We start from the raw sequence: 17,962 nt of genomic DNA, 5'->3' as shown, positions 1-17,962 counted from the left end.
AACCAAACCGTATTTACCAGGGGTCACTCAAGGCGTCGCCTGCATCTCCACTGTAGCCACCTACTTCCAGGCGGAATCCGTCTGTCTCAGATGCAACCTGCGTGAAAAAGTTGTTGCGATTCGTTATGTGAATTGGTACTAATTCTCAGCAGGAAACCCTGCCTCATGTGCACAACGAGTGGTTCTTACTCTGAAGGTGGAGTACTCTGCGTATCGTTTTTCCCCATCGAAATCCTCCAGTTCGATCCTGAGCACTTGGTCCTCGGAGGAGGTGAGGAGATGGAGGTTCAGATTTCCCATCCACAATTCGCGCATGGGGTCACCGAATCCAGACCGATATTCTACCCAGTTCCGGTGAAAGCTCTCCCTCGGCTCCCCATAGTCCGCCCTCCGTTGAATCACCTGTGCACATTCCACCAGTGTTGGTATCGATATCGAATCATGGCAATATATTAGTTACAACTCAAGTGTGGAATAATCGGGCGTGGTCCACTGTTTACTTATGTCTTGTGGTCGACCTTCCCGATTCATCGTCATGACCAACAACCAGTCTCATTTTGGAATAAATAATTGCATAATTGGCGTCACTTTTTTTAGTCGTCGATTCAGTGGCAATTGACAATAATAACAATGCGAAAAAATTATTACGAATGAAAAAGTCGAAATTATTTTTCTAATTTCATTTTATCGCCTATTATCTGATAATTCTGCTACAAAAAAAAAATCTTGGTCATCACATTAGAAGGATGGAAATCTGACAAATCTGCGGTTTTGTTTGTTTTGAAGGTATTGAGTGAATTGAGTGATTCAGTTTCTTTTGGCAGATCCTGCTAACTTTGTGATCACGATTTATCTTTCACGAGGCCATAAAAGGTGGTAGCTGTGACAAAGGTCAAATAGAGAGTAGCAATCCTGCATGATAAATCTAATCTGTTTTTAGGTACACTATAACCATTCACCATGTAATAAAAGGTTTTCACTGACGAATCTAAAAACATATCATCTCGCAATTTATATGTACGGGCAATTTCTAGTGTCCCCAATTTTCACTGGCATTCAAAACATTACCATCCATCCACCCCCAGAAATGTCCTGATCACAGTAAGTCAGCAATTGCCAGAATGAAGATCGGGCCCCTGGAAGTTTCTGCGACAAAGGAAAGAGTTGGATTAATCTACTTGGCTAGAAAACTGAATAAATGGTCAACTTACGATGTGGTAGAGGCCAGATCGACGCGCTCCTTGCGCCATAAGTTCCGCACAAGACCCCTTCGCCTGTCCAGACTAAAAGAGTTAAATGAATGACTTTGTTCATTTTTATCCAATGCACATATTTCGTTCTCGAGAAACGCGATGGAAATGACGCATGGACTCCTGCATGCCAGTAAATATGATGATTTATGGTTACCCCAGTGAGGAGAGCGTCCGCTCCGTCCAACGCTCCGGCCTCAGCACTCGGTTTGTTCTTGACGGAGGGGAAGACGACAGCAGGGACGCCGCTGGAAGGTGGGGCCCTCAAACTGGAGTTGCCAGGAACGGTAAACCGTTCGTCGAAGGTGACGTCGTTGGTGGTCTGAATGTCCGTGGCCAATTGGTCAGCTTGGTCAATCGAGATTCCACTGCCGGGTGGGAGAGGACCCTTCTTTTGTTGCAAAACGTCCAACTGCTGCTCCATTCATTGAAATTTCGCATGATATAAAAATCTGTTGGGAATGCTCGAATAGTAAAGAAAGTGTTAATTACCTGTTCCACCGTTCCCAACTCTGACATGATTTGTTGAGTCTGGAGGAAGAAGGACATAAGTTAAGTCATAAACACGCAGGTACATACGCATTATTCATAGGAACTTGGCAAAACTCGTCGGAAATAGACTTTCACCTCTCTGCTGTCGGTATGCAAGTAGTTTATCTCAATTTAAATTAACTGTCAGAGAACAAATCAAACATCCTCCCGAGTCATTGTTGAGTTGCGTAACATCGATCGATATCTGTGCTAAATTTTGACTTGGTTCAAACAATCGAAATCTACATCCTCCTCCTGTCTACAAATGCTTGATGGCTCTAAATTGCATAGTCAAACTGACGAACTGCGCCACTTCCTACTTATGTATGTGCATACACAAGATCTATAAATATATGCATACACGCAGCTACTCTAAAGCTATTAGGTCCTTTCAGGCTACTTCGTTTTGCAGGCCATATCAAGGCTATCGTATTTTACACATTGTATGCCTGGTTGGCTAATTATGGGGTGACTCACTCTGACGTTGAGATCGGTTCGGATGGCAGTGATGGCCCGTTCCTGCCTCCTTGACTCCGAGAGAAGCGCGTCCCCCAAGAATTGCGAGGGAGGGACGCTGCTCGTGCCTGGTTTGACGTTGAAGGAGTTGACGGGGGGTGAGGAGAATCCAGAAACGACGGACCACAATCCTTCCACCCTCGACACGAGCGGGGTCAGCGTCCGCAACACACGGTCAACTCGTCGCCCACACTGCGGAACGTCGTCCATCTGTTGCGACAGAGTGAAGCGAGTTTCCAAATTGTCAAACGACTTTTGAATTTGAGATTGGACTTGGTTCATCTGCTCAATTTTCGACACCAGCGTCTCAAGTTTGTTTACCAGCGACGAGAGGAGAGGTCTGCAAAACAAGAAAAAAAATTGATGGTTAAGCGTTTATTGATTCATGCTCATCTTTTAAATAGTAAATTTGTTGAGAACCGGAAATTTACAAGAAAAACAAAGTCATATCATAATTTGGAGGCGATTGTATTATTTCCATCCTTCATTTGTTCCGCTAAGGTTTTGACATCCACTAACGATATCATTGAGAGAGAAAAGCAGTAATAATAAATGCTTTTAAAATCGTGACAAGATTTAAATTGCGTTTCGCCACAGATTGAAAAGCTGTGTGTCTTTTATATGCCCTGTAACAAGGCAGGTGTTGACATATGACATTTTTATCACCAAATAAAAGCTGACAACTAATTAAATTTATTTTTATTAGCGATTTGCCAATGCATACATACTTTTTGTAAGTTTGTAACAACTGGTAGAGATGGAAAAAAGTTGATTACTCTTTCCCCTTACTTTATACTTTACATACATATAGCATCAGCAGTGCTAAAAAGTAATAAAGGAGCAAGCAAAAAATATCATAATGTCTTAATGACGATATCCCAAAAAAGAAATCAATTCGACTTTGCAGCTCAATCATCATTTTGTGGATGCAAAGGCAGAGTTGGAGGAATTGGCAATCGTCATTATATTCTGACCTGGACGATTGAAAGAAAAGTTGTCCATATTCAATTGAATTAGGTGAATGAATGGCGTGGGGATGGATGGGATAATTACACGTTGGTTGACAAGACACCGCTCGCTATTGACACTGTGTGTGCTTCGATTGGATTATTATGAAATGCTGCTCGTCATAAGGAAGACATAACGTCAATGCAAATTATTATATCATCATCATAATCGTCATTATTGCCATCCGACCAACCGACGGTCTTGTCCACGGATGCACTTCTTACCACATTGCAATTATTTCAAAAGCAGCATTTGACAACGAGAGAGGTAAAATAAAATCTCTGTAAAATAAAATCCTTTAAAAACTGTCCAAAAAAGGTAAAGCAAAATTAACGTGCAAAAATAAGTAATAATTTTATTATGATTATGATTATGTACGTACACGAGGAGAATTATTTACTTATTAACTATTATTTTATGTTCGTGTAAATTAACGACCACTTCTGGCTGAACGACCATTCCACTATTTCCACTACATACAAATTATGTATGATGACGAAGATCAAATTACATTATGATTTTATTTCATTTTTGTCTACAATTTGTAACGGCCCACTCCCTGTCGCCTCCCCTCTCTCAATCTGCATATCTCTTCTGTAGGTATATGCAAACAAACCTTAAAAATTTACATGAGGAAGCGTCTCTCACAAAATCATCCGATCGAAGACAATCAGCAACAGCGATTACGAGTCAAAGAATCAATTTTGTAAGTAAGCCGCCACTTTGTCTTGTTTAACAACATGAAGCTCCTCTTTGACTAAATTGGTAGTTAAAATGTGCATATTTGTGATTTATGTCTTCAAATACAATTACTGATCCCCACACACAAACACGACGACCAGGTTGCGAAAGGATAAGATTGAAAATCATGTTACGATGTGTGGGCGTCAAAAATTATTATTGATTTGAATGGATTTTTCATTATAATCTGTAGATTTATATTAATTGTTATCTCATCATTGAAGCAGTGGGACTGACCAACATGCTGAGCCGTTTATAAGGTCGCCTTAAAATCTCATCCGAAAATTCATCAGAGATAAAATCCTCCTCGCCCTGATCACCTTTGTCAGTGTCATCTAAATAAACTCGAGTCGTTGCGACTATGTGGAACAATTTTACTATCAAGTCAGAATTTTAAGCGCATCAGAATATGTGCATACGAAGAGGAAGTAAATACAGCCAAATGTCATAATGCACAGTGCAATGATTTCTTTTTGCAGAGACATAATTAAGACACGTAATATGTGAGTGCATGGTATTGGCTGACCAAGTAAATTGTAAATAGCAATGTCATTTCTGTTATCTCACGAGATACGGTCCACAACAAACAAGGAGTGACCACGCCATGCAGAATAGCCCCACGTACAAAACACAAGAAATCACATCTCTCTCATCAATGCTTTTCATTCATGAATGAGCAAAAAACAAAATGTGGATCAATGTTTTGGACGCATTTCAATTTTCCAAAGTTGACCATGCACTTTTCTCAACTCTTTTAACCAACCAGTACAAATACCTGTTGGCCTTATCCAAATCAATCAACTGGCAATAATATCGTATGCCTGTTATCTCCTTCCTCGCTAAAGTGTGCACTTAACCACGCACATAATTATATTCCACCACCACCAATTGGTTTAAACTCCTGACATTGACACTCGAATAAAATTCTCCCATTTCGATTTCTGAATTGTTTTCACTTTGTCGATCGTTTGCATCCGTCCGGCTCAACGTGTGTGTGCATGTGTTTATTTGGTGATCTGGGAATAGAAAGTGCAATCGCGAAATCTTGATGTGCAACAATTAATTGATAAAAATGCTTCTGCAACGCATACATTATGAGCGATAAGTGAGCCGCAATTGATCAAGCAGAGACACTTGATCAACTGGTTTACCTGTGTGGGTTTGATCACATTCTGCTCATCCATGGGCATTTAATTGCCCTGCCCAATTAACAACAAGAAAGAGAGACGAGAAACAAGGTGACACGACATGATTGACTAACAAAGGTTAAAGGACGGCTCAGCACATTTTTCTGGAAAACTTGACCTCAAGCTACAACACAACCAATAAATAAGTACCAATAAAAATATACGTGCGAAGGGAGTGGTGGAGGTGAGATGACCAATGGTCACACACACATCAACCTTCGGCCAAAAATAGCTACCAACAATTCACAAAATGCGTTTGGGGTGGATCTCACGTACTACATTTTGTTCTGGAAGTCGCAAATCTCGCGATCACGATGCATGCATATTTACATAAATAGAGCAACTACGCTGTAATATTTATCTGTAGGAGATGTCAACAAGGTAAAAAAACTTGCTCGTAAATCAGCAGAGGATACAAGTGAGTCGAATTTTTCTTTCTGCCGTCGTCAATTGATGGAGGGCAGAGGGAGAGGAATTTAAATTGGAGCGACAACAACAATCACTCACGTTTACAAAGCTCATAAATCTCGGGAGGAGAACGATTGGGAAACAATTCGCTTTTTGACTGACGATCGATATCACGCCAATTAACAGAAACTTTTATAAATTGGAGCAAAATGCTAGATAAAAACATTCAATGATTCGAAAGGTTATTGCTGATATCAAAAAGGTGAAAAAATACATGCAAAATTATTCAATACACTTGATTAATTTGCATATTAATAACGTACATAAGTATCGTTAGCAAAAACAATTGAACTTTTGTTGGTTGACACTTTAGTTGATTGTTCCACTGCCATTTGAATATTAATTGTAAATGCATATCAATTAAAATACATGTATGCATACGTAACGTATGCATGTATTACTTGAGAATCTAGGCATCAATTTTTTGCTTAATCCTGCGTAAGAAAACTGTACTAATTAACATATGCGTATAACAACGTAATTAATTATAATCAACGAAACGACAAGTTCTACTCTGTCTTTTTTCGAACGACGTTGTAGTTTTTGTGGATCAAATATTATGCACAACTCATACAATAAAAGGACCAATTTGTGTGTCATTGTCAATTTTGAACGGGTGCCAGGAGCGTCAGTAAACTACATAAATGCCTTGCTTGACCATCACTGTTGACTGTGAACTCGGCATCGTTGGCACATCTTCACTATTTGTTTTTCGACTTTTTCAGCTGCAATTGCCAACTGTAATTTGGCAATAAAATGAGATGAGTCGCACACGGCTGCCGGCTAAATGTATTTGTAGTTGTCTCGTTCATAAAAATATGATTTGTGAAGTAGATACACTTGACATTTACTTTGCTGCAACTATTTAACAGCCCCCCATTCGTCAACTACTGACGCAATTATTTACTGGCGCAGATCGCTTTTTACAAGCATTCTCATCATTTTTAAGACCAAACCATAAATGTCCATGTTTGGATGGATTTTACGACACGAACATAAACAATTTGAAGCAATTAGTGCCACTCATCAAGTTCAGACTTGTCACATATCGCTTCTGTACATTTTTAGCGACTATTTTCAGCAAATTCATGGAATTACCTAGTTGATACTTATCAATGTAAGCCTTATTAATGGACGAGAAACTGTGTTATAAGTGCAGAGACACAAAAAAACATGGTAATATTCATTCAAAGATTCATAAGAGCAACAATGTCTTACAACTAAATAGTTGTTGGTAGATATAGTTCCTCTACATGCATAATTCCACAAGGCTCACATGAAGATCAGGCCGCACTACTCACTAATTTGCATTTTAATTAAATAAAGATGATTTATGACACCCACTTCGCTTGTTCTTCTTAAGGAGCCGAAACATTTGCCTCAGTTCTAAATCATTAAACAAATTAAAACTCTTTAGTTTTCAGCGTATGTAAAGCAACCGACGAATCGTCAGAATGAATATCTGGTCCATGCAGAGTTAAGGACAACATTTCATACACAAACCCAGAAGAACATTTAATTTCAAGGCGACTTATTTATCAGTCAATCGAAGTTAAATAATAGTACGAATGAACTTGAGTTGCAAGTTGTATACTATAATTGACAGATAAATATTGTTCGTCCGTCGTTCAGCACGGAACAAGTCAGCAGGAAAGTTTGACAAAATACAAAAAAGTTGCACTTCAGGAATTGGTAATGGATTAATTACAAGAATTATGTACATACAACCAGTCTTTACGTGTATGTACTCACTTAACTCAGCGCAGGGCGTGGCCATTCGTCAACTTGGTGTGTTACTATCGACGCTAACTTTTTCATATAATCTGCTACTTGGATTTATTGCTAATAAGAGTGGAATGAAAATAATTTCTCCTAAATGCATTCTATGTTCTACAAGTAATAAATGTGAGCTGCTATAATTTTAGAATGGGAGAGGACCACAACTAACCATCAGACCAAGTGGTTGGAGAAATTCTGAGAGTTGGGACAAAAAATATTGCAATTGCAACATCGACATCCTTCCTTCCTACTCACAACAACATTGGGAATTTGTTTTTACTGAAATGAAAAGTAAAATCTAGAAGCAGGGAAAAAAGTGCCTCAAGTAAATATCAAAGTACCAACGAATGTAGTCAAACACTGCTATTACGATCTATTAAACAAGCGAACATGAAGATGATTGATGGATCTTGAATGTCATTGTGTTTCATATCGTCGTCAACCCTCCTGTTTATTTGTGGCCTCCGGTCATAAACAATGCAAGGACAAATCTTCAGACGTATTTTGAACTGTGCCACATTCATGTCAAACTGGCCGAAAATCGACACCAATTAATTAACAATTAGAAAACGATATGTTTGAACTCTGACTTTGCCGTTGGATGCAGTAGAACACTGCATAATTTAATAATAGCTTTCTCACAGTGGTATTGTCCGCTCATTCATTTGGAGCTCGTTAGGAAAGCCTTGCATATACTTTGCAGTGTGACAGACAATATTTAATGCATCAGTTCATTGTTAACTACATCTCTTATTTTTATTAATTTAAGTGACGATTCAGTTGGGAGTTATTTTTTGAATACAAAATGGTAAAATTATTTATTTATGAGGCCCAGCAATGTGGGGGCAAATTATTGCAAATTGACACGACGTGACCCTCGCTGGAACCAAGTATAATGACTCCTCCGAAGCAATTTACAAGTTGATAAATAAATTTGTATATGCGGTGGATTTGTCGCACTTGATGCATAATAAATATGAGAGGGGCAAGAATGGAGAGGTAAATTACTTTTACAAATTACAAATTGGGACCTCATTATCATTATTTAATTCCTAAATGGCTTCCTTCGGTTCACGACTCATAATTCGTCAAGCTTCGTTGTTCACTTTTGACCAGTACTCGCATTCCCAGTGTGTTTAGACTACAATACTACTCTCACAATGCGCAACAGAGTTATTATTACATTTTTCTGTATGTCGACACCCCCAGGGGCTGAAATAGAGAAAAAGGATGACTCTAGTTTTTACCTCCAAATTTACGACCGCTTTCATTTCATTTTGCTACAACAGTGAAACAAATTCCCCTTTGTCGACTAATCTCCAAGCCCTACTTGATAATTCTAATGCAACAAAAACCCCAGTAATTACTCGTTGGGGGTGAATATATTGCATGTCAGCTAATCCAACCTCCCTCTGTCTGCAATCTGCATAGCGTTGTAAATATGCAGTGCAAAGTGCAGTTGAGACCGTTTCCCCAGTGAAACTGCAGCCCAAGCGTCGTCGTCGTCGTCGTCATAATGAGTGGCATAATCGAGACAATCGACCTCCTCCGAGAGTTGGCTTTTCTTGAACCCTTATATAAACTGGTGGTGATGGTTGTTGGTTGGGAATGGCGTCCCACGGCGTGCATAATACTTGAATGGTTTTGCAAATCAATAAAAACTGGAGGGACAAGAACTAGCCAAGTGCCGTCGTCTAAAAGTCTCGTCATATTTTCCACAAGTGCACCAGCAGAATGGTCGCCCAGCTAAGGAACGCTACGTTTAATGACTTGTCTGCCCTTTTAGGAGCAGCAGCAGAGAGCCGCTGTCCACTCCAAGGCTCGTCAGCGTCTCTCTGCAGTCCAGATCATATCGAGCATAATTATACAATGACTACTTATTGGCTTCATGCATTTTATGACGTCGACGTCAAGAACTCTGGTTTGAGGGATTAATCACAATCTGATCAACAACTTTGGCTTTGACAACTACTTGGCTTTACCTTAAATCTGATTTAAATCTCTCGCAGCGGTGGTTAATGGTGTCAGTGGCATTGCGCGAGGGTAAACCGTATCCCACAATTGACACGTATTTATCTGTAGCAGGCCCATTCTGTGGGAAAATCCGTGGTTCACTGCTTTATTGGTGACAATGTCGTTCACTTTCTGGCAGGGATGTTTTTTTAGGAAACAAAACGCTTCGCCAACATTGTGCTTTGAGATGACCTTCATGCCAGCGACGATGGTAAGACATGAGTTACAGATATTGTGCAAAAACTGGTGCGTTTGTGACCCATTTACATTTTTCCTGGCGTGCTGAACAAATAACGAATGTTTATCTCTGGTCAGAAACACGGGGGGAGCAGTCTTCGTCTTGTGTTGGCTGGTGGACTGATTTAGGATTCTCTTTTGTGATGAGCAGTTCGATGTCTTTGAAAATAATGCAAATGAAACAAAGTGACCACAATGTCTTCATCAATGTCACACGTAGCAGCATCCCTCGTGCAGTTTACTTTTCTTTTCAAGGTGACAAAATCACGCAGCACGTAAATGAATTAAGAAGTACATAGCTCTGGTGATGTTCAAGGAACGACACCCCGGAGACAAAGAGGTTGGTGAAATTAAATCCGTGACCACTCCCCCCAGATTTCTATGCTCACCCACCCACGGCTACGTAATGACTTTTCTGCTGGGGATAGCAAATAGTGAAAAAGAAATTACAATAATTAAGAAATGCCGTATTTACATGTGTGCATATAGTCAGACTCGAGTGAAAACTGGAGCCTCATTGAACCCAATTAAAGACATCATCATTAGTAATTACTATTCATTGAAAATGCAGGAAGAATATGAAATACTCTCTCAGACTTGAAAATAATTTCGTTGCACTGAAAATGTGTCGATTGCTTCGAAAGGAAAGTGACGACAAATTTAGTTCCTTCACGCTAACTGATTGATTTTGATGGTTTGATTGAAGTCCGATCCTGATAAACAATCTTCTTCAACTCAGAGTTTGCAAATAAAACATTGGAGCTGTTATTAGAAAACGAGAATAGTACGATCCATTCATCCTGCAAATCATTATGCACATAATGCATCCACTGATATACTCTCTTCTTTTATGCTACAAATACACACTCGAATTCATCCTCGTCGTCCTTTGTCAATTATACACCCGTCAATAAAATATCCACCACCACCGACCGTCTGAAAAACATTGTCAAACACAAATATAAATGAAGAAACATTCAGACTCGATGGCTGGCGGATCAAATCTGTGAATATATTGATAAAATTAAATTCTATCTGGGCTGCCATTTCCATTTCATCGTATTATTCATCGTGCATGGTGATCAGTTGGATAAGTTTTTGTATGCGACTTATTCAGACCTTTCTCTGCTAATGTCGAAGTACGGGGCGCGAGATTGGTGATGTGTGGATGAGGGAATTTTCACCAATTTCTATGATTGAATTGGTGCATTGATCCAATCTGCTGCTGTTGAGTTGCAGAGAAGAGGAGATGACGAGTCGAATCTGAAAATAGCAAAGTGACGAATGGTGGATGAGTTGCAATTTTCTCTCATTCCAACCCAGCCAAGGAGGGTGATTGGGTGGGGCGCACGGCAGATTTCCTCCATCATCAGCTACAACATCGCAGATAATCTCTCAATTCGATTTCCAATGTGCATGGGCCTCTGTTCAAGCGTGTGTGTGTGTGGCAAATAAAATCCTATTGAACAGCTTAAAATATTTCCATGAGCCACAAAAACCCAACCCATTCACTCATCTGCATTGTTGCGTCGTTATGTAAAATAAATGGAGAAATACAAATACTTGAAAATTCACTCTATCTTCAAGCTTTACGACTCCCGAATGGTTTGGTGGACGCTGCTGCCACACAGTTGACTCGCTTTTTCACACCACCACCACCAGCCAGACCAACGCCCCATATTATGTGTCATGCCAATTTCGATCAGTCGACTGGCGTGATTAAAATTCAAATTGCATCTTGATTCAACTGAAAGCACTCAAAATGCAGTTTGAGCGTGACCATTGGATGCATCACGCGTGAACATGCATGCAACGTCAGATGTACATAAGACAAGTACACGAAGTATTGCATTCTGCATGCAATAATCAGAGGAGGAGGATGAATGAATAGATGATCATCAGAAAGACATAAATCATTCATCGAAGGGAACCAGAGCAGGGAATGTTCACAGAATTGGTGGTTCGAAACCCTTCAGGAGAGGAGTTGAAGAGGTGGGAGCAAATTTTCCTGCTAGGCGGAATGCTTGGCCCCAACACCATATAGAGTTTCTGCTGCACTCGCGAGTAATCAGGCGATGCCGAAAGAAGTAATATTCATAATTCGCAGGAGGTAGTGGTCGTAATCCACCTGTAATTATCTCATTTCTCTGCACCCGACATGTCCCCAGGGCACCCACCTCCTTCTAAGGGTCTCTCGATAGGTGCATATGTAGGTATTGCTCATATTCGTACGTATTGCTCAGCCAGCATGGCCAGCTGTCTGTCCCACCAATATCCAATAGTCGATAGTCAATAATAATGCGCCCAATTACTCCACTTTTACAATAATATGCAGAGAATTAAGTACGATGATATGTATTCATAAATATGTATCGAGTACCATTTTATTTCGTGCATAAATAAAGCAAATTTCTCACAACGTCATTATTTTGCATCCAATTTGCCAAATTGCCAATGTGCTACCATTTTTTCCCACTTCTTTCTTAATTTAAGAGGCCTCTTGACAAACAATGAGCAATTTGTAATTGGAAAATTATTAAAATTCTCGCTACGTGATATATCCACTCGTCGAGGGATTTACAGAACGTCGAATATGGTCGTGATGGTTGGAGAATCTGCATACATAATATTTTCTGTGCACGTATTTAGCTGCCGCCTTATAATAATTTTGCCTGATAAAATTGTGTGGAACAGATTGATGGTCAATTCTTTATGCAAATCTAATTCTCTAATTGTTCGCGTCAAGTCAGTAATTTACACCTTTGAAAGACAAAGAGGACTGCATGCCGGGCGGATCAAGTATATTATTGATCGATAATGTAGATCAGTCGTTAAAAAAATTATGCGAAAAACTGGCCACAAATTAAGTGTTCATATTCCCCTCGCAAAAAGTAGTGTCGTTCGTATTCAGGAAAAAATGAAGACAGACAAGGTTTGAAAAAAAATCAGAGTTAGTTATTCGACAAGCAAAACAATGGAAAAGGTGTGAGTTGCATTGATTTGGATCGGAAGCCTTATGTCATCTGTCAACACAAATTATCTCTTTCGCAACAGATAACATCGATCCAACAGAATGGGCAACAACATGCCGCAACAAAAGTAACGCCGATCGTTGAGTCTGAAACGGTATGTAACCATTTATGAAGTATGATGTATCTTTGGTCGGCATGCGTAGTGAAATTTTGCCCAAAACAGAAAATATGTACATATTACCACTTGTTGAGTAGTTGATTAGGAGCAATGAGGGCGCAGACAGCACATTTTTCCAACCAATTGAACCAATTTCGCCACTTTACATCATTTTCAAAAACCATCAATCGATCAATCACCATCGAATAATTGCAGGTTGCCCGTTAATAAGCTGCACAGTTTCCGCTCACCAACTGACCAAAATTCAAGAGCTGTTGGTGTACCTAAAAGTCCTCGCTTTTGTGAATGAAGAAGGAGCAGAAAATAATATGCAAGAATATTTAATTGACCAGTAAATGTATTTGCCCATTTGGACTCTTTCATTATTGGGCAAATAAGTGCATGCATAGGACCAAAATGTATAGGATCACGCAGTTGATGTAATCAGTGGGGAATCTCGATCCACTTCTTCTCCTCCACTATCAATATGTTACATCACACACACACTCTCTGATTGATGGAATCTAGATCTCCGTTGGTGGATAGAGATTGGAGACATGTGCATGCTGAAGAAATGGCACTTATAAATATAGCAAAACGAAATGGTGCTGCTGGCTGATTGTGATAATAAAATAGTGTCAGAAGCTTCACCGCTTGACTACTTCTCAAGAAGGAGGAGAGTAGCGGATTAAGCCCATTATCATCAGAGATAAGAGCGAGAATCACTCCAAAATTGGAGACTTTCTGACCATTGGAAAATTTAGGATTGGCCAACTCACGCACTCGCTTCTCGACGATGGTGATGACAGCAGCGGGTCATGAATGACAAAAAACGTAATGACAAAACAGGACGTAGTTTAGTTACGTATCAAGAGTTACACGAAATAGGCAATCCAGACATTTACGAGCATTTCGTACTTTTTTGGCAGAGCCGAGAATTGAAGTTAAACCAATAAACTCCAACAATTAAACAAGTCCTAAATTCTCCTGTGAGAGGTGTATGAGTCTCTTGACCATTGTTTACGAGTTTTTGGCAGGCTTGTCCCGATCGTGGCAAAGCAATTCGATTGTTTAAAGAGATAACAAAGAGCTAGAGAGATAAGTTTGTCCACAAGTTTTGTTCTTCAGTGAAGGCGTCTCTTCTTGGTGGGGAAAGAGAGAAAGAAAATACGGAAATGCACATACATACCGTTGTCAACAAGGGGTTGCACATTGCAAATCTTGCCCAAGGTGCAGATAGTGCGTTATTTTATGTCTTGTTTCAAAAAAAGGTGTAAAAATACTTACATAAGAGAAGAGAGGCGAAGAAAAGAGTTAGTCTTTTGTAAGTCTCATCATTGAAACATGTCAACGCTCTTTCAGACGTGTTTACTTTCTTATTTAAGCATACAGTTAGACTAGCCTCTCAGACGCTCGTCCAGTCATGTCACCTGATACAGGCAAACAAAAAACAATTGTATGCAAATCTCAGTTTATGAACTGAACTATTTACACTTGATGCGCTTCCTTTTATTTCTACTCCTCAACTATTAACACCAACTTACATGAACCTCTTTTATTGACAACATGTGTCGTGGTGTCAAATTTGGACATGCTTTTTTTATGTTGAGCAAAACTTTTTGTCGAAAATTTGCATAGCCAGCGAGCCTATTCACAGGTGAATTTGGTGGCAGTCTTGATTCTCCTTGTTTTACAAGAATAATATTGCAAGCAAAGCAATGATTAATTGCTCTCTTATCCTACAGCCACAAGTATTTACCAGTGAGACGCAAAAGTCAACAATCACGCTACAATTTCTCAATCATATCGTGTCGCAGGAATGCAGTTCTCCAAGTCGTCTCTTTATCAGACCTCACACAAGACATGCAGGCACACAAGAAATCTGAGGCAGGGGCAACAAACCATCATTAACTTTTATTTTATTGACGTAATTCTTTTCCCTAGAACTTCATTTTAGTTTTTGCATTTTTCGCACTTGTTAAAGTTGCAAAAAAACAATTGAGACCCCTGACCTAACAAAAAGTTGAGAAGAGCCAATTTCTGTAATGAATTCCCATCCACACACTACTCCGTACAATAGCAAATCAATGCAAGTCAAGTCAAAATGTGCGATGCAAAGCATAATAAGGTGTTAAAAAAGTGGGATGGATGAATGACGAATAAAATGGATAGATATTTGGAAATGACATTCATCTCAGCATGCAAAATGGGCAGCACTGCAATTAAATCTTGACTCGAATGTTACACTTATCGTGCACTATTTGACATAATTTATTTCCCCAATTTTCTCCCCCTTTGATAACTACGTACGTACTTAAGTACATAATGTGTGCATGTGTTACACATGCATGCCCAGCTCCTCTAAATAGCAAGGCCTCCAATAAAGACAATCAATAATAGTAAACTAATAATTAACAAGTCACACTCAAGATTTTTTTACACAGAGGCCACTCACCAACCGTACTTGCCAATAAATGAAATAAGTCGTTTTTTTCTTGGTGGCGTGATATAAATAAGAATGAAAGTTTTAGCACAACAAAGCTAAAAATGAAAGGCTGCCACTGTAATCAATTTAAATAGAGTATTTACAATTGTATATAAATAACGTTGTTCTATAGTTTTAGAGTTCAATAAATTATCATTCATTGAGCGCGTTGATGTAATTACAGGTTGTGAAATATCTGCGGCATTCTGATTTCCATTGATCTGACCGTGTTCAAGATCAGCCACCTTTGAGTTGGACTTTTCCCATCGATGATTGAGTGTCATTATCAGATTTACTGGGCTATCGAGACTTTTGAATTATTTACTGTTGCATTTGTACTGCCAAACACGTCGTCTCGTCAATTATATTCCAGTCCTGACTTGATCCTCATGTTTTTTTTTATAAAAAACGGTTCATTGCTCACTAGAACGACGACAGATATTCTCTACACGTTTCCACCAACGCGTCAATTTTCGCCACCCCAATTTGCTCTCTCATGTGTCAGACGTGATGCCGCAATTACAGTAAATATAATGTGTGTAACGAACTAATTGTAACTGCTGCACGGCCACCGTTAAGATTGGCGACAACCTTCAGACAAAAAGTACAAAAAGCCGTCTCGTTTAAAACTTTTGAACTGAAGGGTTTATGTTTGTTAATGTTTATTGTGCTGTAAAACGGCCATATTATCATTGCACTCGAGCAGTGTCCACCAATTCTGACGCAATTCGACACCTAAATACACACCTCTGCTGCTTGTACTAATCGAAGAGCTATTTTAACAAAGGAAAGCCCGTTACGAAATGAAGAGGATGCCATAAACATGCAGCACGATGAGTAACGTGGCAGAGGTGAGGGAGAGTAAATTAATAAATTGACTGATTTACACCAACAACAGAAAATCTGCTCCATTTTTGCATAAGTTGGAGCAAATTCACAAGTCACGACTCCGTGATCTCTTTATTTGTGTTGAAAGACCTACAAACCTTCAACTCTGGCTATCAGCTAAATAATAATCAGCAGCAGCTACTTATTTAACGGACCAACCATTAACAACTCTTGTTAACAATCAATAACAATATCTTTTTTATTGTTGCTACAATTTGCACCTGTTTGCGCAGAAGTATGTAAGGGGACAAAAGAAGAGACAGACACGTGGTTCGTAAATTTGTAACAATTTCCTTTGCTGTGACAAGTCCAATATTTGTGATTGTGAAAACGGTCTAAAATTATGACGTGTATAAATACACACATACAAAAAAGAACACATTACTGTGTTATCCTGCTTTTTTCCCTTTGGTAATGTAATAATAGGGGCAGAAAAATGTCGCAAATGGTAATAAACACGAAATATTTTCTGAAGTTTGCAAAATGTGAGTTGTGTTTAGCAGAGCGGACAGATAGTCACCTTTGAAGTACCCAACCTGCAGACACCGTTCTTTGTTTTTTAATTAGCACTGTTACATAATCCGATTTATAAAGCGAATTGATTTTTTTACGCGTTTCACAAATGAAATCTCAACTATGTACAGATGACAGCACGATTATGCGCTATGCTCCAACTATGAGGAACTGCATATTTATTGTTGTGCGCTGAGAATTCAGTCATTTAGATGTTTCTGTATTTTGAAACAAAAAACAGGAATTTCTAAATGTGACATGAATGCATTTTTAACAAGAAGTGGTTGCATTTTTGTACATAAACATGTACAACCCACCCACACATAAAGTAGTCATATCACATGCATAACAATAAGTATGCGGTCTGCGAAACATAAACCAACAGAGTTGCGTGTTTTATGATAACCATTAATAACCCAGAGTAAATATGTAATATGAGCGAATTCATAATTTGATTACATTACCAGAGCTGCATGCCACTAACTGCCGGTATTTCCTCAAAGAAGCAAGATTGATCGACTGAGTGACTTTTGCATGTAAACAAAATTAAAAATTACAATAATTTTTTATTGCATTTTTGCACATCCATTGTTCTCCACATGTACGAAATTGGTGTGAAATATGAAATGAGAATGATTTCCGTTCCTCATCGAAGCATGAAATTATGCGAGAGTTCTAATTCAATTTGCTCGTCTTCCTTCTAAAATTGAAACCATACTCGCCTGTGAAACACTGCTCTTGCTTTCATTAATAATTGCGGGGAATAATAACGGCATTGCATAACATTGACTAATGCTAAATACAGTTTGAAAATGTGAGGGAATAATTAGTCGACCACTTATGCAGCATAGTTCTCGTTACAATTAGGGTAACAATATAATTAAGGGCAGAACCTATTGTGTTTTTGTAGCAAATATTCGAGTGAAAAGGAATAAGGTGGCAGTAAAGAATCCATAATCATAATTTATCATAACGGAAATTGCAGAAGCCTCAAAAACTCATCAGCTCGTCAACCACGTATTTAGGAATATTGCGAATAAGTAATATAGTTATTTGCTACTGCCGTGGTTTAAGCGAAAGATGGATCTAATTTGCAATTACTTCATTTTTCACTCCTTTTGGTGCTGGGGATAATTAGCATGATTAAGGTTAGCTGATGATGACCCAATTTTAGATAACAACCAAATTATGAATTATCGAAGAGCCCTTTTACTTAC

General features: G+C 39.0%; 1 protein-coding gene and 1 long non-coding RNA gene across 3 annotated transcripts in view; one reads left to right on the top strand and one right to left on the bottom strand.

The window, feature by feature from the left end:
* Positions 1-17,962, bottom strand: part of LOC110859281 (angiopoietin-2) — a 42,572-nt gene that overhangs the window by 1,223 nt on the left and 23,387 nt on the right. Inside the window, exons 2-8 of one of the 2 annotated variants that reach the window (XM_022108198.2) lie at positions 2,259-2,637; positions 1,743-1,781; positions 1,408-1,665; positions 1,212-1,274; positions 1,069-1,146; positions 190-402; positions 18-97 (exon numbers count right to left, since the gene is read on the bottom strand). In XM_022108198.2, coding sequence (XP_021963890.1) covers positions 18-97; positions 190-402; positions 1,069-1,146; positions 1,212-1,274; positions 1,408-1,665; positions 1,743-1,781; positions 2,259-2,637 — 1,110 coding nt within the window. Of the gene's footprint in view, positions 1-17; positions 98-189; positions 403-1,068; positions 1,147-1,211; positions 1,284-1,407; positions 1,666-1,742; positions 1,782-2,258; positions 2,638-17,962 lie in introns of both variants that reach the window. The other variant, XM_022108197.2, reaches the window with a different exon arrangement.
* Positions 7,312-8,484, top strand: LOC110859282. The gene is made up of 2 exons (XR_002548844.2): positions 7,312-7,489; positions 7,627-8,484. It is a non-coding gene; the product is annotated as an uncharacterized LOC110859282 (long non-coding RNA).

The sequence above is a fragment of the Folsomia candida genome, unplaced genomic scaffold, assembly GCF_002217175.1.
Source record: "Folsomia candida strain VU population unplaced genomic scaffold, ASM221717v1 Fcan01_Sc025, whole genome shotgun sequence".
Taxonomy (NCBI): Eukaryota; Metazoa; Arthropoda; class Collembola; order Entomobryomorpha; family Isotomidae; genus Folsomia; species Folsomia candida.
Note: the sequence above shows the minus strand (reverse complement) of the source record. Positions and strands in the feature narration are given on the sequence as shown.